The 20640-nt window shown below is 41.2% G+C and overlaps 1 protein-coding gene and 1 long non-coding RNA gene across 2 annotated transcripts in view; one reads left to right on the top strand and one right to left on the bottom strand.

Moving 5' to 3' along the window:
- Positions 1-1729: 1729 nt before the first annotated feature.
- NTF3 (neurotrophin 3) overlaps positions 1730-20640 on the bottom strand; it is a 46860-nt gene continuing 27949 nt past the window's right edge. Inside the window, exon 2 of the mRNA XM_054282190.1 lies at positions 1730-2745. Within this exon, the coding sequence (XP_054138165.1) occupies positions 1951-2745 (795 nt within the window). The 3' untranslated portion in view covers positions 1730-1950. The remainder of the gene's footprint in view (positions 2746-20640) is intronic.
- LOC128940641 (uncharacterized) lies at positions 2371-19133 on the top strand. Its single transcript, XR_008483304.1, has 3 exons — positions 2371-2455; positions 2580-2688; positions 18887-19133. It is a non-coding gene; the product is annotated as an uncharacterized LOC128940641 (long non-coding RNA).

Genomic DNA, 20640 nt, shown 5'->3' with positions numbered 1-20640 from the left:
TGTGGAGTTGGGTTTTTTTCTTTTTAAAAATTTTGCCAAGAAATGAGAAATATTCTAATCAGATCTGTCAGATATTGACTTCCATGTTATATTCCATCCTCTCATTTTAATGACTGCCTTGTATTGAACCTCTGAAGTGGTTATTACTTGAAGCAAAGTTAGGATTTAGTGCTGAAAGTGATGATACTTCCTGTGAGGTAAATACCCTGGCCTCATGCTGAAAATTGAGATGGTTCTCAAAAGCTTTGCTTCTGGCCTCCCCTGAAGAAAATACCCACATGCTCTAACCTGGCTTTCCAAGATAGGACTGTTCCATTGCTTGGCCTCCAGGCAACCTGTCCAGCTCCAGGTGGTTTTATGGTGTGCAGCGCTCTCTGTAAGGGATTACGGGATACCCCACAGTTTGCTACCTTTCATGGCCTGTTGCATGTTTGAAGCTGGTTTTCCAGGGGTGAAAGCTGCATGAACAAAGGCCTCCTGCAGCCTCATGTTTGAGGGCTCTGATCTCATTTCCATTTGTGATGCTGAACACGCTATGGCAGCAAAGGCTATAGCTGTAAACCCCTCCGAAAATAAATGAGGGTAAAACCTTCTGAATAGCTGGTATTTCCCAGCCCTGGCTGTGGGTTAGATCTGTCTGGACACAGATAACATGTGGTTCAATTTGAATTCTGTTCCTAGACATGAACTCTCATTTGCTTCCTGGGAGTGGGATCCCAACCAGGGCATTGCACAGCTAACATGTAATGGGACATCTCTTCAAGTAGTGTCATTATTCCTGTCGTCAGTGGGGCTACATGACAATCCACAGAAGACTCTGAGGTAAATACACGCTAGCACATTTGTCTCTCCTAAGCAACAACTCATATGTTTAATTGGGCAACTTCAGTATAACTATAGACTTAATAGATTTTAGCCACCATCCATTTCACATTCCTGTGATAGGTACCAGGTTTCTCAAGCAGTTCAACAACACATTTTCCCCCTGGGAAAGATGGAGAATGGATCACTGAGGAGAAGGAAACCTTCGTACAGGCTTGTGGCCAGGATATCGCATCTTTCTTTACTACGATGTGCAAGCCAAGAACTCTTTTAAGGTTAAGACACTCCCAGCTTTGTTTCTAATTTAAAAACTCAGAGAGGAATGATCCAACAATGCAAGCAGAAGATAGTTGATTCATGTGAGGAGGAAGAGGCTGATCACAACAAACCCATCTTTTATGTATTATATTAATGATCCATTTAGATCAGTTCTTGACTTCAGCAAGTTTTGGCTACAAATATTTCAGATTCTTTTTCATATTTTTGCAATGATGCACTGGCAGCGTTAGAAACAGTTGCAAAACAAATGTGCTTCCTAAACGCAGATGGATGTTCCTGGATTATTAGAAGCCATTCTGAATTGCTATCAGAGGGAAAATGGTCATTTCACTGGCAAAACTGGCGTACACAGAAACTATATTTTAGGGCTACCTGATGCCTGAAAATTTGACATCATCTGCAGGCTGCAACGTGTATTTTGGTCCTTTTTTTTTTGGTGGTGAGGAGTCAACACTGCAGATCTAATTAAATATGAATGTGTAGAGCAGGGAATATAAATATGTACACAAGTCTTGGCATTGATCTGATTTTTAACAAGTTTACTAAATGACAGTCACCGGTTTGACAATACTGAATGAAAAATACTGATTTTACAGATTTTACAGGAAGGTTAAGGTATGCTGCCGACAAGCAGTGTCACATAGTCTAAAAAACCCCAGAGTTGGCCACAGTAGAGGCACACACCCTTTGCTCTTGTTTATTGAGAGAGAAAGCTTATATACTGTAGATTTGCTGAAGTTTAATAAATAAGGTCAACTTATAATATATATAAAACAATATAAACATTTATATGCTACATGCGTATCATATAATTTAAAGTAATAATTTATATAGCAAAGAGATGCAGATCTATGTTCTTCCTGTTTTCCTGGACAAGGCACACACACAGGAGGTGTCTATCCGTATCCACCTCCAGCCCACCAGTTTGTTGTTTTCTGAAGTCAGTGCTCTGACATAAGTTTGGGATGTCTTGCATTGGGAGTTCCAGTGCTTGTCATCAATGCCACGGCAGCCATTTTTTACAGGCTTGGCCTCTTTACACCTCGTTTCATAAAAGTATTGCTTAACTGGAGAGTTGCCTGTTTTAATTTCTCCCAGAACAGTCACCTGGTGTCCCCTGATGTCGATGGCGGAGGATTTGTCCGTGACCCACAAACTTTCACTGTCACAAACGGAGTATTCCCCCCGGTGGCCCCTGTGCTCTGCATACCTCTTCCGCCGGGAGGTTCTGTTCACCACCACGGAATTCCCGATGTAATCCTCCATGAGGTACAGGGGCGGCGGCTCCAGCGGCGTGTTGTCACTCAGAAGGACTCGGGGAGAATTGTAGCGTCTCTGCTGCCTCAGGAGATCTGTATCCACTGAGAAAACTGGCTGGAAGTCTGATTTCACATTTTCCTCTCTGTCTATGTCTTGCTGAGCGTCTGTTTTCTGCACTGTGTTTTGATAGTTTTCCTTAATGTCTACCATCTGCTTAGAAAACTTGTTTTTTAAAATGTCTGCCTGAATGAGTTTAATAATAAGAGAATTTATCGAATCTTCTGGCAAACTCCTTTGATCCATGTTGGAAGACTGGATGCCACGCAGGTAAGTGAGAAATATCACATAAAACAAGATGGACATCACCTTGTTCACCTGTAAGATCTGCAAAGAAACAGAGAGTCAATGTTAAAACAGTCCAAGAGGGAGGTTTGCTAGAGGCTGTAAACATGAAAATTGGGATTTTTTTAGTAACATCTATGTTACTAAGATATGAGGCACATACAGAGGTATGGAAACAGGTTGTGTGTTTCTTTGAAGATGCTATTTGTTATACTTTATAATGAATGCAAACTCTCTTCTGAATTTTTTTTTTTCAATATTTCATCTATATTTTAGGCCTTGCTTTTCCCCTTTCCATGCCTAGTGGCATATATATCAGCTAAGCCCTTTCTTTGCAGAGGTAGGTAGCTCTTGGGATAGCATGGCCTGGGCTTGGCAGCAGAGGGAGGCGAAGTTACTTCCACAGAGTTTATTCCACTGAGAAGTTTAGTTTCAAACTTGCAGGATCATGCACAGTAGAAAACTGTTTCACTATGTGAAATGAAAAAGTTCTGACTTTGATAACTGTTGTCAGGTTTTGTGTGCTGAGATCTCTCAGACTCATCTAATTCATATTTATCAAGTGGCTTCTATTTAATGTTACCATAAGAAGGAAATAAATCCTGTGTTTCAATAGTGCTTTTGTTTTCTTTCTCTCTCTAGTAAGGGAAAGGGTTCCTGAAGGAAAATGATGCAGTCAAATCAGAAAGTGGTTATTAGGCCTCTATAATACAAGTGGGGAATTCAGAAGGACCCAGTGACCCAACTCCCATTTTGTGGGAGTTGTTTTCAGGACTGGGGATCTTTTTTTTGGTGGTTTTTTAAGAAGTTACATTTATATAAGGTGAAACAAAGCTGACATCAATTAGAAATATTCAAGGACAGATTGGGGTCATCCCTCTCCCCACCATCTCCTAAAACTCAAAAATCTTGTTCAATGATTCAGTATTTTGAAAGCCATTTCTAAAAGTGTGCTACTTCTTGGTACTTTGCCATGCACTGCTCTATTTGGCTTCCTGTGGTCTCCTTCTAATTCTACCTTCTGTCCATATTCTAGAAGTTCATTTGTCACTTATTTTTTAAGCCTTTTTGTCATCTTTTTGTTTGTGTAGCTGACAGCCAGGAGCAACTGTCCAGGGAGGACAGATTTTTTTTTTCCTTGTATATTTGGACACCTGTGTATTTGGTATTGTCATTAATATTTAAATTAAATCAATTTTCAAAGTAAAATCCTAAGTCATGGATGTGAACCATTCACTAAAGATCACACCTGCTTATAAATTTGCTGCACAACTAGTGGATTGAAGGAGAAAATACAAAACTCCTCTTAGAGCACCCTCATAGTCTATGATAAACCCTGACTGTAATACTCCTTCAAATTACTCAGCAAGGCCTTGAATTTGATTTTCCTGCTCTGCAAACACATCCACCATGTGTCAGAGACCTCTGGCACTCTGGGATGAAGGCACAGAGTCACAGACTGTGGGACAGATGGAGTTGGGAGGATCCTCAGGACATTATGTAGGCCAATCTCACTCCTCACAGGAGTATCAGATAGGGCAGCTTGCAGAGAGCTCTGCCTACTCAGATCTGGAATATCTACATGGATGGAGACTCCACAACCTCTAGACAAGCCATTCCAGTGTTTCAACACCCTTAAACTTAACAAAAATACATTTCATGTATCAGCAGTGTTTCCTATATTTCAGTTTTTTCCCATTGCCTTCTGTCCTATCATGGACACACCTGAGTAGAGCCTGGCTCCATCTTTATTAATCCCTTCTGTGAGGTATCTCTGCACTTCAATAAAATCCCCCTGGAACTTCTCTTCTGCAGCATGAACAGCCCCAGCTCTGTCAGCCTCTCGAGGTACAGTTGTCCTAATCCTTAATAATTTTCATGGATTTGCTCCTGTACTAAGGAGCCCAGAACTGGACACAGCACCCCAGATGTGCATCACCAGTGCTGAGATAAGGGGAAGGATCCCCTCCCCCCTGAACAGAAAATTTTCCACTTAAAAAAAAAAATCACCATTTTCTGCTTAGAGGGTGAGCCATTTTCTGTTTCAGAAGGCAAAGGAAAAAAGAAGAAAAAAATCTTTAGCTGAAGAACGTTTTATCCACTCTAAACAAAACTCCTTTTTGCAAGATTGAGTCCCCAATTTGCAGTTTGGAACAGCAGCAATATCAGAGCTACCCTCTGTGTATGTGTGAGCTGTCCTTTTATGGACAAGAAATGTGTTTTCTCCATTCTCAGTTTGTCACAGTGTGAGTTCACCTAAATCTAGACTGTTGCCTGCAGTAATGTTTTGCTTTTGAGGGGGGGAAAAAATCGAAGATGTTCAGTTACCATACAATTACTGCCATACCTGAATAAATACGAACTTAATGTAGATGGATCTCAGAGCCCAGACCTTTCTGTCTATGCAGCTGCTGTGCAATTTCGCCTTCCCTCAGCATAGGATTTTCTTTTAAAAACAGTAAAAATATTATTAAACAGATGTCCTTGAGCAGATTTCTTGCAGGGCCCAGAATCCACACATGAGATGACACACAAGCCCACAGGATGGTGAGCAAAGCTCTGATATGGCTCAGCTCAAAAGCCAGAAGCACTATTCATGCCAACATGCAGCTGCATGCAATCCCTGCTCTGCTCAGTCTCAAAATTAAGTGGCACTAGCAAAACACACAAGTTGGAGTGTGATGAGGTGGGAAGAGTAAGGCTGGAGTTCCTGCAGGCTCTCCTCAATGTCATGCTGCACACAGAAAGGAAGGGATGGGGACCTGAGAGCTGGAGAAGCTAAAATGAGCTGTTTTTCTTCTCCGTGGAGGAACCCCATTAATGGGAAAAATGTTGAAAAGTGTTTTCCTGAACTTCATGTGCAACGTCTTATGGATTTGGTGGGAATGATGCTAACTTTGAAATTCAACCTGTAGTTTGATTTATTTTGCAGATTATTTGCTGCAAAAGTAAAAAGGTTTTAGAACAAGTATTTATATTTTTCTGGGTGCAAAACTTTGGCAAAACCACAAAGATTGGTGAGATTATAGTTTTCAGGGAGTTCCTCCAACCTAGGAGGTTCATAAAGTGCTGTTCAGAAGTTGCAGTCCATGACTAAAAATTGTCAGGCTGTCGATGAAGTCCAGCACCTCAGAGTATGTCTAAAGCACTATTTTAGATAGGAGAAATGAGTGTTATTGGAAAACTCCAGCTGGTTTATGGCCTTGTCTGTAATGTGGTTATAAGACACATTAAAAGTATATTTGTTTGCAGGTCTGGGGAGTATTGCATTTGATGAATGGCTCTTTGCCCAAAATGGAACGTTGTGCCTGTCTGAACTGCAGATAATTTGAGATTTATTTGGCATGTGTGTTGTTAAATCTGTAAAAAGGAGAGGAAAATGTAAAACATTAACATGTCTATCTTTTCATATTTTCAAAGCAAATAATTCTGGTGTTTCTGGCCATGCCTCCAGAAGTTCCACATGCAAATCACAAAGCAGAACAAATGCTTTCTCAGTGCAGACCAGTGAGTAAATTATCTATAGAGAGGACTCGGATTGGGGGCATGATTTCAGCATATGTGTCCTGTCTGAGGGAATACTGACTCAAATTCCAGGTTCCTGGAGGGCCCAGGATTCTGTGAACCTCAGCAGGAGCTACTTCAGCACAAGCAGCTCTTTCTCTGGCCTTTTGGAGAATGGTCTAAAAATCTCACAAGAATTAAATCCTTCATGTGACCTTTTCTGCTCTTTCACTGGGATTTTTTTGTTTTGTTTTGTTTTTCAATTCAGATTGTTCATTACAAGTGGAAAGATTTTTCCCAAGTGAAATTATTTTCCTTGGTTAGGTGATGCTAGTGAGATATTTTTGTTGTTCTTCATGGTTCTTCTTGGAATTTTCCACATGTAAATTCCTGACAAACGTTCATTTTGGCTGCATTTGTGGCTGGTTTGCACTAAGTAAATTGGACTTGGAGACTGCTGACATTTGTGGCTCAGAGAGGAAAAGCAAAGAACACAGAAAACAAAAGTTCATGCATTTCAAATCTGATTATCTCCCAAATGTGGCTTTACTCTATTTTTTTGGTTTGTATTCCTGCCTAACGCTGCAGTTTTAGCAGGCTATTAATTCTGTCTGAGCTAGGTGGCTCAAGGTCTACATTTAAGGAGAAGTTAATAAACTTACTTCTTCCTTCCATTGATAAATTCAATCCCTAATAAACTCTGGCAAACCATTTGCCTCCCTTTCCAGACTCACCACTTTATGTAGTAGTGAAAAATTTTGTTTAGTTTTGTTTGTGGTGATTTATTCTGGTCAGTTTCTGAACATTGCACACAGGGGAAGATTGAGACATCATTTAAAATGTTCTGCAGAAAGCATGAAAGCCTAGTACTGTGAGAGACTGCCCAAGTATTTATTTGTAAGTCATTGCTAAGAGAAAGTGGAATAGAAGGAAAAGTGACTGGTGATTTTTACATTTAGAATTGTAATACCCCACATGTTTTATGTAAGCCAGCTTGAAGTGTTTGGCACTTCCTTAAAAATTTAGGAGCAGCTTCAGCTCTTCAGACCAAGCAACTAATAATCCTTTGTGGTGGCTGACAGCTTTTCCAAGCTTTTACCAAAGAGGAAAGCATGATTATTGTCACGTTTGCTGAACACTGCTTCCACAACCTCCCAAGTCATGGACTGCCCTGTTGATTTCCCTCTTCCTAATAACTATGTTGGGAAGAAATGCAGCCCTCTTTCTCTGTGCTTTGGGGGACATGGGGAAGATACAGAACAAGAAAAGAATTCTGAATGTTCAAGAAGGTGGGAATGTGACATAACGGTGTCTGAAAATGTGCACTGTATTTCAGAATAGTAATCAACTGTTTGTACAAGATGGATTTATGAAGGTAGGTTACTGGAGAGTGCTGAATGTCCCTGCAGATGCCCTCCTGAACGCTTTTACTTCTCAGGATATGGAAGTTTCAACAGAGACAGATTGAAACTAAAGCTTTCACAAGAGCCAGGCCCTTTGAGAAGCTGAAGAATTCAGAGACAAAACCAAGTGATGCCAGCCCAAAGTGTTAACCCTCCCATCCTGAGGGACAACGAAACTGGAAGTTAGGGTGAGGGGATTGGAAACTAATCCATTCCGCTGGCACACTGGCAGTGGAGTGCAGCTACAGATCTGAGGGGGAGCTCACCAAGGTTTTTTCATCTCTGCAGCAGCTCACAGATGTATTAATTAATTTACTTAAGGCCATTTATAAAAGAGAAGACACATCTGAGCACTGAGCCCCAGTAACCTCCAGTGAAAGGTGTATACTTAATTTCTTATGGAAATGGAGTTCAGCCCACAGAGTCACTGACATTCCTTTTTCAAATGACTGGCTGAGCAAAGCATAGCAGGACATCTGCTCAGCCGAGCATGTAAAACTCCTCTGCATTTGGAGCCAACCCATAACACTGTGGGGGTGGCCATGACCCTACTGGTCACTGGGGAAAGCTTTCCCAACCGGTGACATCTTCCTGAGGGCCAGTTCTGTGATAACACCTCTGCTGCAAGGAGCAGTCTGTGTTCTGCACTGTCAGATGAGCTGTGTAGAGTCACACAGGTGATTGCAATGGCAGGTGTGTGTCTACATTTGATCCTTCCACAGAAATTTTTTTGGAAATCAAGAGGAGGCTGCTGGACACATACCTGCCTGATTACAAGAGAAAGGTCAGGAGCAGTTCCTCTGTGCTTACCTCACTCTTTGGAACAGCTGCTACTTCTCACACCTTGTGCACAGTTAATTCTTGTCAGGTTTTGGACCTGCACCTCCCTCCCCCGCCACCTACACCAGGGCATGTGAGATCTCCCTGGAGGCATTTGGCAGTCCTCAGCATCCTCTCACAATCCCACTGGGGGACTGCACTATTAATAATGTCCTGTATGATTTCACCCATCCCAGCTACATCTCCAGGTCTATAATCAGATATAGGAGTAGGCAGCCTTTTCTCAGTCACAACAAGGTCATTTTCCATTCCAGTTCCATCCCTCACTGACACTTCTGTGACGTATTTACGTGTTTACACCTGTCTGTCTATGCCCCACTGCCATGGTATCATTTTGCATTAAGCAGCAGACTGATTATTCTGTGTATTGAGGAGGTCAGAATGAGGGGTTTGAAGGCTGGGATCCCAATTTCCCTGGTGTGTTGGAAGAGTTTTGTCAAGTCTAAATGTCTGTTACTTTTTGTATCTGCAAAGAAAGAAGGTCTATGGAATGATTGTGGTATTTCATTACTGCAGGTATATATTCTGACATCCTTTGGGTTCTCCGTCAAAGAGCTGACTGATTTTCCCCTACTGAGAGAGTAAAGGCAGGAAGAATTGGGATTGTTCAGCCTGGAAAATAAAATGTTTTGAGGTGACCTCATTGTGGCCTTCCAGTGCTGGAAGGGAACTTACAGGAAAGATGGAGAGAGAGACTCTTGTCAAGGGCCTGGTGTGACAGGACAAGGGGCAATGGCTACACACTGACAGCAGGTTTAGACTGGATACCAGGAAGAAACTGTTCCCTGTGAGGGTGCTGAGGCCCTAGCACAGGTTGCCCAGAGAAGCTGCCCCATCCCTGGCAGTGTTGCAGGCCAGGCTGGATGGGACTTGTAGCAACCTGGGATAGTGGAAGGTGTCCCTTCACTTGGCAGGGAGTGGGGCAAAGCGACCTTTAAGGTCTCTTCCAGCCTAGGCCACTCTGTGATTCTCACATCTCTGATATTGGAGCAATCCCTAAATGTTTCTCTTGGTTGTTACTGACAATGTAGTAGTACTGCCATTGCTCCCCAGCAGAAACTGGAATGCACAGAAATCAGCTGATATTTGCGAGGTCAGACAGGTTGGGGTTTTTGTGTTGCACGGGCTGGATCTGGGAAGACCACCTCTAATGTTGTTATCTATCAAAGAAAAGCATGAATTACAGGGAAATAAAAACAATACCATCATAGAGATAAAGCTGTAGTGGGGTAAATAATTTCAATAATAGTGGAAGTATTTCTTCTTATTATTCACTGTGTAACTCTGAAAACTGCCCAAAATACAAAGAAATCTAAAAGTCATAGCTGAATAAACAGCTTGACTTGACTGGACCTGTGCTTATTCTACAAAAAGAAGATTTTCCCAGATCTTTGCACTTTCATTCTTTTTCCCTCAGAAGTAATTTGCAAACAAAATAATAGAAAATCCCAAAAGTAAAATATTATGGATAATTTAGGCTGATAAACTGTGTGTTAGTTAATCTTTTCATTACTGTTTGTTAATAGCAGCAGGGCTAAGCAGCAAGCAAATTAAATTTGCAGCTGAATTTGGAGGTGATGCAAACAGCAGTGAGCGAAGAGGAATACAATCTCTGCTGGGGAGATGGAGAAATAAAACATTGTCAGAAAATTGCAAAATGAAACCTGAAGTAGAAATTAAAAGCTTATGTGCTGGAGAAATATTAATGTTGAGCAGTGATACATAGAGGCAAAACAAAAAAAAAAAAACTTAGGAGCAATACCTGATCAGACCCAGGAACGATCTAAAACTTTGGAAAAGCACAGTATTTAATAAATGAAAATACTGGGGCATTTCATTGCTGAGCTGGAAAGGAATTGGTGCTTCTTGTAGCAAAGCAGTAAAATTGGGAAAGCTGCTTGAAAGATGGAAGGTATTGTCATACAAAAAGAAAATGGGGTAGGAGAAGCAAAAATGACTGAAAGGGTTGTAGAACTGACCTTTGAGGAAACTGCTTTGAAGGTGCAAGCATTTGCCTTGAGCTTGCAGAAAGGGCGTTACAGGAAACACAAGGCAAAGATCTGGAAAGTGTAAGCATTGGGGAAAGGGAACATTTGCTTTAGGGTGGGGCAAAGGAGTGCAATCAGGAAAACTGGGATTAAGCTGAGGAAAGGGAAGTTAGGCCCATCATCAAAAGCAGTTTTCAAGCTATGCAAGATGTTTGTAACAAACCCAAAGCCACACCAAAGAGGCCTGGGTTTCGTGTTTCCTTGCAGCACTGAAACTCCATTTAAGTCTTTTCTTGAAACAGTTTGAAGATCCATTAACTTTTCAAGTCAACCTGGACCTACTTTGGCTCAACCAGGGCTGATTAATTGTTTTGTATTAAAATCAGGCAGTACTTGCATTTTCTCTTGTTTTTATCAGAGAGATGCTTTGAGGGCTTAAGTTGTCCATAATTAAAACTGAGAGCAGCCTTCCAGATGAAACTTTCACCTCCCGCAATTCTGGGGGCTTTAAGCCTGGCCTTGTAACAGATTGTTCTGATTGTTGTATTTAAAAATGCCAGAGGTGGTTTTTTTTTAACTTGGTAGCAGGAGGAGAAAGGGAAGCACCTCTCAGATTATCTGGATTTTGTCCCTCTCCTGTTAGGCTAAGAAAGAGCAGCCTCCTGGGGACCCTGTGATGCTGGATGGTCTGACATGTTTTTCCATTTACATTGCCTCGGGACAACTCACTTTTTTAGGGGGAAAAAAAAAACCAAACCAAAAAACCTTGGCACTAAAAAAACACTATTTGTTAGTTTTTCTGCAATTTGGAAACTTGAAGGGAAAGCTGTTTTCAGCTTTGCCTTTCAATATATCATTATTTTGCAAGATTTTACATTGAAAGCAAAAGAGTTTCTGGATTTTTTTTTTGTTTCAGAAGCTGAAAACAACTTCTGTCATTTTTGACATCATCTGATTTCCTTTTTCTTTTGTGAAGTAAGGAAAATAGTAAAATCCAACAAACAAACAGAATAAAGCAAGGGATGTAAATTCAAAAGTGTAGAGTCTCATTGTGAAACATCTTGTATTCCTAAGCATATGAGTACAGACAGGACGCACACCCACAAGGAAAAAGAAATGCAGGGAATATAGGGAATGCTATAGAAATAAAGTGAGCTTTTATTCAGGTAGAATTAAAACAGACCCTGAAGTTAACCTGAGATATTTCTGTCATTAACATTTTTTAAAAGGGCATTTGTTTTTCTGAGAGCTCTGCTGTGACCCTTGAACACAGATGTTTGCACTGAGGGTACAGAATCACTGAATCACAAAATCATTAAGGTTGGAAAAGGCCTTTAAGAGCATCGAGTTCAACTTGTGACTGCCAACCACTTTGTCACCCATCCCAGAGTGCCGAGTGCCATATCTAGTCATTCCCACCTCCAGGAAGAGGGACTCTAAACCTCTTGGGCAGCTCCTTCCAGTGTTAAGGTAGTTTGGAAGAGACAACATTGCTGCTCTGGAGTTTGTGCCAAGCACTGAGCCTTGCTGGGGAAGAGCTGCTGCATTTCACGCAGAACCGCACCTGTGTTTGCTTTTCCAGAGGCCGTGACTCCGCGTTTCCCTGAATCCACACGCAAATACATCCATGGCCACTCCGTGAGTCAAAGACTGCTCTCTGAATTGCCTCTCCCTATTCCTCAAAGGTTCACAACCCCCCAGATACAAAAAATCTCATTAGGCTTGCAGGTGCAATGTATCTGATGCAGCATTCTTAAGAAAAGGATCCCAGACCTGATCCAATTATTTTAAAACCACCATAGGAATTCAGTGAAATCAGCATTAATTGGACAAAGCTTTTGTACAATAAGAGAGAGAGGGGAAGACAATGTAATTACATACAGCTGATGTTTGAACTTTATTTTAACATACAGCATGCAACTGCATTGTTTCCATCAGAACTGTGATGTGAAATTAGCATTACTGTGTATAATTAACATCTTTTCCATGCCCTTTGCACAGGTTCATAGCTCGCTCACAACCGGTTTAAAATGAAGTTTTTTAATTCATTCTCAGAGAAAAAGGAGTCTTCTATTTCTGGTGAAACAGAAGTGTTAAATGACGGGTAAGGTTAGAAGTTTGCTTCTTTGCAAAAGATGTCAGACTTTAAAAAGAGATTTGTACAGAAAGACCTCGTTTGTTCTGACCAGTTAAATAAGATTGTTAATAGGGGACACTGCCTCTACCAACAACTTCTCTTGGTAAAATCATGACGACTCTCTTAGAGCTGCTCCTGGGTGCAGAGTGAAGCCCTTGAGCCTCTCTTATGGAGAAGAGCTCACAAATACAATGTATGCCCATGACAGGCTTGTGTTTTTTCCCATTGCATCTGAGTCTTTCAAAAAGCCATTGCCCCTTCAGAGCAAAACAGTCATCCTGCTAATTGCATTAGTTTATAGCAAATAACAATTTACACATAGGCCTGTCCTGAGGGTAAGGACTGTTCTGGCAAATCCAGCTCCTCTGCATTTTTTTCCTGGTAGAATTCTGCCTGGAAAGGAACTTTGCTTGGGAGTCCCCCAGTTCCTCAATGTGCATGTGGATAAAATTTCCTGTATGCAATTCTCCTTGAGATGTGGAAGTGTTCCAGTTTCAACTCTCAGTTCCCACTTTACCATGAGTTTGACTATATTTGGGGATTAATGCTCAAGGGTAAGGCAAGAGTATTCTGGTCCTAGTCTAGCAGAATATCTGATTTTTAAGTTTGTGAGTCACCCTGCTACAGTGCAGACTGCTCACATGTTCAGCTCATGTTTCAATGCTCTGCTAATTTCCATCCAAAATATCCAATAATTTGCAAATCAGGATCTCTAGAAGCCTTTTCAAAGTCAAAGCATGATTTCTGTGTTTTCCTACTGTACTAATGCAAACTCTGCACCTCTGCCAGGTCCAAAACTCATCTGAAAATGGCCTTGTTTTTTTGGAAGCCATGGAGGTTTTTCTTATCTTTCAATCCAGATACCATTTTGCTGCTGATACACAATGCATTCCCTGCTCCCCCTTGCCAAAAATCCTTGAAAGTGGAATTTTAGAGCTGGGAGTACTTTAACAAGTGTTGTCTCTCACCCAATATATGATCTCCAGATATTTGACAGAAAAGCAAAGTCTTAAACTTTGCATGTGAAGGAGGCAAATGAGATGTACCACAGCTGGTCATACATCTCCTTACACAGTATTTTAGAAAAATCCCTTCTTACTGAAGAAATTCTGGTTGTGAAAAAATTATAGAAGGGTAGATTTGAAGTAATTCTCAGGGTATGAGAACCAGGAATGGAAAGAGTAATTTTTTAGCAGGCTTCTCGTCACCTCTTTTCAAATGCACACTTTATATATTTCACAAAAGGATCCTACTCCCATCTAACCATCCCAAAATTCACAGAATCACAGTAATGGAATGGTTTGGGTTGGAAGGGACCTCAGGGATCATCTAGTTCCAACTTCCCTGTTAAGAAAAGGTAAGAGAGGGCTGGGGTTGTTTTACAGTTCGGAAAGTGAAACCCAGGTAAGTTGTATGACTTTTCTTAAGTTATGCAAGCCAAAGCTCACATGGGAAGAAAATGGGAGAGTGGGCCTTCAGACTTTCCTCTCATGAGGTCTGGGCTGGCCTAGGTTAGTTCTACAGACTGGATTAGCCTCTTCCTTCAGCTTCTTCCCCACACTCTGCTGGCCTTAACCAAAGCTGGCCAAAATCAGAAGTAATTCCATGCCATTATTTCTTCTACTGAAGTGGTAGAAAAGGGAAACAGTCCTTACTTGAGTGAGGTCAGAAGTAACTGGGAAGCAAGCAGAGGGAAGGAAAAAGATGTGGAAAGCATTGCCAAAGGTGTCCGTGGCTGGCTCATGCACAACATCTCAGGTGTCTTGAGGAATTAAGAATAACTTGGAATGAGCTTTAAAAAAAAGTTCAGGCCAATGTAAATCGGCTGTAACAGTTCAGTAGTTTTCCCCAGGACCTGACAAAACAATCAAGGGAAGGATTTTTAATTCTGCACATAGAAAAAGCCTGATCCTAGACTTCAATTTGCACAGTAGAAATCCCTGATTAAAAAGGAGCCAAACACTGTTGTGCTTCAGGAAGTAGGAGAATTAGGGATGCTTACTTTGGACGATGGTGTAACTTTACAGCCTAAACGAGGGGAGATGCACAGCTGCATCTCCCCAGGAGCGGGGAACTGAATATATTGTGAGTCAGTCACAGTTCCTCCCTATCTTCCCTCCACCACAACTTGCATTCCCTTTGCTCTGCTACAAAAGTCAATTACTTCATCCTCTTTTTTTTCTTTTTTTTTCTTTTTTTTTTCTTTTCCCATGGAGCGGTTTACTCTCCCATGCTCCCAGCCAGCTCTTTTGGCGAGCGAGGAAGCAGAGTGGGGTGAAGCTTGGGCTCTCTGCACTTCTGTCATCTCAGTATCCCCTCTCCACCCACTTCCTCTCAGCAGGGAGTATTGGGTGAGCAGTCCCTGCTCCTCTGGCTGCAGGAAGAGTTGTTCTGAGCAAGCTGAGCTTGAACAGCCATGGGAGCAAAGCTAGGGAAGAGGGGGGGACAATCCTCCCTCCCTTTTATATTCCTGACGAGGTACCAGCTCTGGCAACATGTGGTGAGTAGCAAAAGCATCCTGTGTAAATTCTGAGGTAAAGGCCTGTGTTCAAATGAGATAGGATATTACTAATGCTGGAAAACTGGGGAGCATAATCCGTAAGTCCTCTGAAGGACCTTCCTAACCTGCTCGCAGTCTGTTACTAGAAAATATGGAAAGGAGCCCACTGCAAAAACAAAACAAAGCAATCACATCCTTAGGAACTTCGGGGAGGCAAACATATGGGGGAACTTTTTACAAAAGGGGAGAGGTCAGTCAATGTCTTGGGATAACTGCATGTAAAGGAGATAAAAAGTTCTCAGGCCTTTTTGACAGTGAGAACACAAAGAGCTTTGCTGAGCTGCATGCAGGAGTAATGGGCTTTTTTGATGGAAAGCAGCTTTTCCTATGGCTGGAGGTGAAGGAAAGCCTACACATACTCAGGAGATATCTCCTGTGCCCTCCTAGGAAAAGACAAAACCACACACAATCCTCTTTTCTGTCCTGTGGTCCCATCATCTCACCCTAAAGCAACATCTCTGGTCTGAGAGCACCTCAAGCCTCTGAAATTTCTTCCTTGACAGTGTCACAAAGGCCTCTTTCTTGTCTGCATTTATATGAAGGCACAGTTTGGGATGTCAAACCTCCAGTAGGGCTTTGATTGAGATGAGTGGAAAGCAGAAGAGAACCTGGCAGGTCAAGCCTGGGGCTTTCAGACTGTCTGGACCATGGAACTCAAGGGCATGGGCAGAAGTTGGGTTTAAAAGCAAAATGCTTTGCTAGAGTTATCCAGTAAAGATAAGATGTATTTTCAGACTGCTAGAAATTAGGGAAAATTGAAAAGGATATTTATTCCCATTTTAAATTATTGAATGGTATTATGCTTGGAGACAGTTGTGTGTATGCAACTCTTAAAAACTAAAGCTTGAGGCCAAGCTCTGCTTTTGGTCACACAGAAAGCAGGCGACTGCAGACTGAGTTGCATAAAACTGAGGTCATAATCTGGCATAAAGTCTGAGCTGGCTTGGTTTTCTCTTCAGCTAATGTCAGTAATGGTAAGCTGTTATGATGAAACCCAATAGGGAATGGGTCAGGTGTTAATGCTCACAATCACCATGATTCCAAATAAACTGGAGGAATTTAAGAAACAATGCTGTGTCTTCTACTTAAAAGTTGCTTGCATAGACTTAAAATACTCTTTAGATTTAAAATAACTGCAGACTTGTGTGCTGCTTCTTCAGATTTACCTGGATGAAGAAAGTGTGACTGTTTTTGGAAGATCTTTCAGTGGCAGGTCTCTAAGAATATTGAAAAATGGAATATACAAATATCTGAACATCAAGCTGGTAAAACAAAATGATCTTCTTGTCCTCTTTTCTGTGCTCTATCACCAAGTTGAAGCTAAGATCAGCACTTCACCAAATTATTTCCTTTTCCTTTAATTTGGGAATAATACTGAGCTTAGACTGAAGCTGGTTGTGCTGGTCTACAGCTATGTGGAAGAAAAAAACAGCATTACTGCAAGAAAGGAGACTAGTTCATCTACATTCTAATGGAAGAAATGTCTTTAATGCAGGTATCACTCCACAAAAATGCATTGTAGCTTCATTGCCTTCCTCCTAACCTTCAATTTTTGTCAGTGAAAATGAGAGTTTTATACATGGTATAAAGACAATGAATGACCCCTCCATTTTCTTTAATTTGTTTCTAACTGAAGAGAAATTTTCAGGCTACAGTAAGGTCTCAGGTTCAAGATTTGAAATTGAAGTTCTGTATTAGTGTTCAGTATTTTCCTTCAGGAGATGGAATCTGAAATACCTAGCAGGGAGACTGAGGAACAACTTGTTCAAGGACTGTTTTGTTCTGAAAAGTCTTCACTTATTAAACTCCTTGTAAAAGCGGAAAATAATACAAAAAAAGAGAAGGTTTTTAAGCCATTACTATTGAACCTAAAGAACATAGCCCTTAAAATGTTAGTAGCTCCTTGTCCTTTGTGTTCTGGGAAGGCAAAATTGCAGCCCAATGAAAATGGAACAAACCAAACCCCACAAACACCATTGTTAGGAAGGTGCAAAGATGAATAAATAATGCTTATGCTTTGGAGCACAGGCAGTGCTTGACTCCCCTAAACAAATACTCAAATAAATAGGAATTGTATTCTTTTTGAAGCTTCCATGGTTGTAAATTTCCTTATGGAGTGCCCTGTCATTTTCTTTCCTGAAAACATTCATGCTCCCTTCTTGAGCTGTAACGTGTTCCATATGTCACATTGCCTTTGTACAAAACAGTTCAGACTCAGCTCTCCTTTCATCCCCCTGACCTAATTTTAAAGTCTTACGACTGTGGAGGACTAATCTGGATCAGTTTGATCAGACTCTCTAATTTTATAAATGCCATTTAACACACCACAACTTTTTTCTCCCTTTTCCATAACAATAAGCTCAACCAAGTTCTTTGTTAAGTGTTGCTCTTATAAACTCCCTTAAATTCAACCTCTAATTAAACAGTGCTCTGTGTCTCAGTTCATTATTGTACTGCTTGCTTTCATTCAAGTGAATTTTTAAAGTAATGCAACACAGAAGCTTAATTATCATCTTGTTTTTCTGGTATTCTCTGGAGTAAATGCCAAGGAGGATTTGTTTTTGCTAATTTTTTTTTCTTTTTGCTTTGCATACAGCATAATTTTTTTCCTGCTCAAACACTTCTTTTGATCTTATTTCTTTGAATAAATTGCATTTAGCATCTTCACAAGCATTTTTTTTCTTAATGCCTTCCCATAATTCTTCTGTTTATGAAATGTATGTGGTTAAATATGGTCCAGATTGTTCAGTTTACTAATTCAAAAGTTCTCACTCTTGGTGTTCCTGTGCCTCACCTCTTTCTCTAACACTAGTTTAGACTGGGAAAAACTCCACTGCAGCTGATAAAATGAAACGTGTGCAAACTAAGCACAAGTGACAAAAGAAGGGCCACCTCTCTTTCTGATTCTGTTCTATCAATATTCACATTCTTCAAATATTCCAAACCATAACCCTGACACAATGTCTTTTCAGTAGATTAATCTGCTTGCTATCAGTTCAGTTTCTGTTTGTTCTCCTGGTGGGGAAAAAAAAATCAAATCATTTTAAGAAGGATCACATAGACAAGTTGCACCAGCTCAACCATGAAATTTTAACTGAGCCTGTATCAGAGGCACTGATGTAAAGCAGAATCAGTCAGGGACTGCAATATTAGGAAAAAATTCTCCACAAAAAGTGTTGTAAAGCATTGGAACAGATTACCCAGGGAAGCAGTAGAGTCACCCTCCCTGGAAATGTCCAAAATACATGTGGCACTTGAAGACACAGTTCAGCGCGGCATGGATCTTCACTCTCTCAAATCTCTGCTTGTGGAAGGCAGCTCCATCTGTCTGTACCTGATTGTGCCTCTGGTTGTTTCCAGGTGGACTCAACCTGGCAAACATGACGTAGGCATAGGCCAGATCTATACTAGTGTTTTTCATGTTGTTTTTTAAATCAAAATCTCTGTCAGACAGAGGTTTGCCTGTACACCATGGACACAGATGTGCTGCTTCAAAGTCCTTGTGTTGTACAGCTTATGCTTGAGAAAGGGCATGGCTCTGGTGGTGGTGAAATCCCTTTTTTTTTTTTTGTCATGTCCTGTCATCCCATTGGAGCTTTTTAGGTGGAGACAACTGCCTGAATTGTGGCTCTGGACAAGCCATTTTGCTCTCCTCAGTTTCAGGAAAGTTGTGATTTGGTATTTTTGGAGTATTTACTGTCATGGTATTCCCACTAGGCTGAATGGTGCCCCAGCGATTGCTGTTTTGCAGGTGAAAATCTTTCTGCAAAAGAGAGGAGCTGACCTGCCTGAGGTGCACAGGAGGCCTGTGGCGTGACAGGGCTGGACTGGAAGAAGTCAATGCAAGCAGAGGCCAGAGAAGCTTCTAGGTTTGGACCTGCTGGTTCCTGCAGCAGCACACTTCATTGAGTAGTACCAAAAATGAATTTTGTTCTGTGTTGTGATTTGCAGTTAGGTTCTTTGGTTTCCTAAAAAATCAAATTGCAGCCAAAGCTTCCACAGCAGTTTGGATGTTAAATTGTTATGCTGTGTGGATTGCCTGCTACTGATAGCTCCAGGATTCTCTCCTGTGGAAACCCAGGGCACCGGGAATATTTCTCTGTCTGCTCTGAGGTGCCATGACCCCCAGGGGAGCACTGACTTTGACCCCCATTCATGGAGAAAGTTTCCTAGACTTCAAGACAGACTAGAATCCACAAAAGTGTGAAATAGATTATAGAAAAGATTATAGCGTAAGTGTATCACTTGGTGAGAAATTTAGGTTTTGGGATTTTTAATATGTTGTGGATGGGAGAAAGATGGAGGGCACAGGGTGTCATTCTGGGTTTCTTCTTCATGCTTCTTCCTTCTTCTTCATGGGTTTGGGTGGCATTTTGTAATTGGGAAGAAAAGTCCACATTGCGGGCTCTTTGGGATCAGTTATTGGGTTAAAAGGGAAAATAATCTGGGTGTCAGTTCTTAATTAGATAGTTTAGTTTTAAAAGACCTTGTAACAAGAGATTGTTAGCCATTTTGTGCCTTCTAATGAAAAGCTGCCGAACTCACAGTGATGAGACTGTTCTACTAATAAGAAATAATAAACGCCTGAGTCCAAACATGAACTACTGTCTCAAGTGCCTTCAGTCCAGACCCAGAAAAACCGATGACTGGTACCCCCACACTCTCCCTTGTCTGGACTTCCCTCAGGGGGATTAGTTCTTCCATCCTTTCTCTCTGGCCATCTGGTGAAAGTGAAACACCTTGAGATCTTCTCTCAGCAGAGGCCAAGTTAAAAGTTAATTAGGAGGGACTAAGAGAAAGACACATGGCTGTATCACTATATCAGACTCACATATTACAAAAATTGCTGGGAATTGGGTGAGATGGGCTATGGAGACATGCAGAAACACTCCTAGATTTTGCCCCATATCTTTGTTGGAGCCTTCTGCTCTGTGCAGACCACAACAGTTTCATTCCCTCATTCCCTCTGCCACAGCCCCAGTTTCCCCTGGTGTCTCCTCCACCAAGAGCAGCTATACTAAAATGTTCATTCCTCTCTGTCATTTCTGCACAACAGAAGAAAGAAGAGTTTCAAAACATAGTTCCCCCTGCTTCACATGTTGTTTTGCAGGTACTTTCTTAGTCCACAGAAGTCCCTGAACACTTTAGCTCAGGTGGGCAAAGCAGGACAGGCTTTGAATGCAGGAAATTGAGCCAAATTATCAGAGAGCAATTGAGGTTTACATCTCTACTAGATAGATTTTTCTCTTAGAGCCCTGCAAAGTTGAGATGGGGTTGTTTGAAGTGTACAGAAGAAATTGGTGGTATTGTACTAGAATTTTTTGAAAAGACTTTAAATCACTGGAGCTTGTCTCAGGTACCAAGAATCTAACTGGGGTTTGAACCACTATTTAAAATTGGCACTCAAAAGCCAAGGAAGTCTCTCAGAAGCCAAGGGAGTCTCAAAGAGATAAAAGTCATGAATCTGGCAAGAAAGCACATGGGTCAATGTCAAAAAGTTTACAA

Source organism: Melozone crissalis, unplaced genomic scaffold (assembly GCF_028551555.1).
Source record: "Melozone crissalis strain CALT ecotype California unplaced genomic scaffold, PUWL_Pcris_2 ptg000033l_1, whole genome shotgun sequence".
NCBI lineage: Eukaryota > Metazoa > Chordata > Aves > Passeriformes > Passerellidae > Melozone > Melozone crissalis.
The sequence above is the reverse complement of the archived record's forward strand: the minus strand, read 5'-3'. Positions and strand labels throughout refer to the sequence as shown.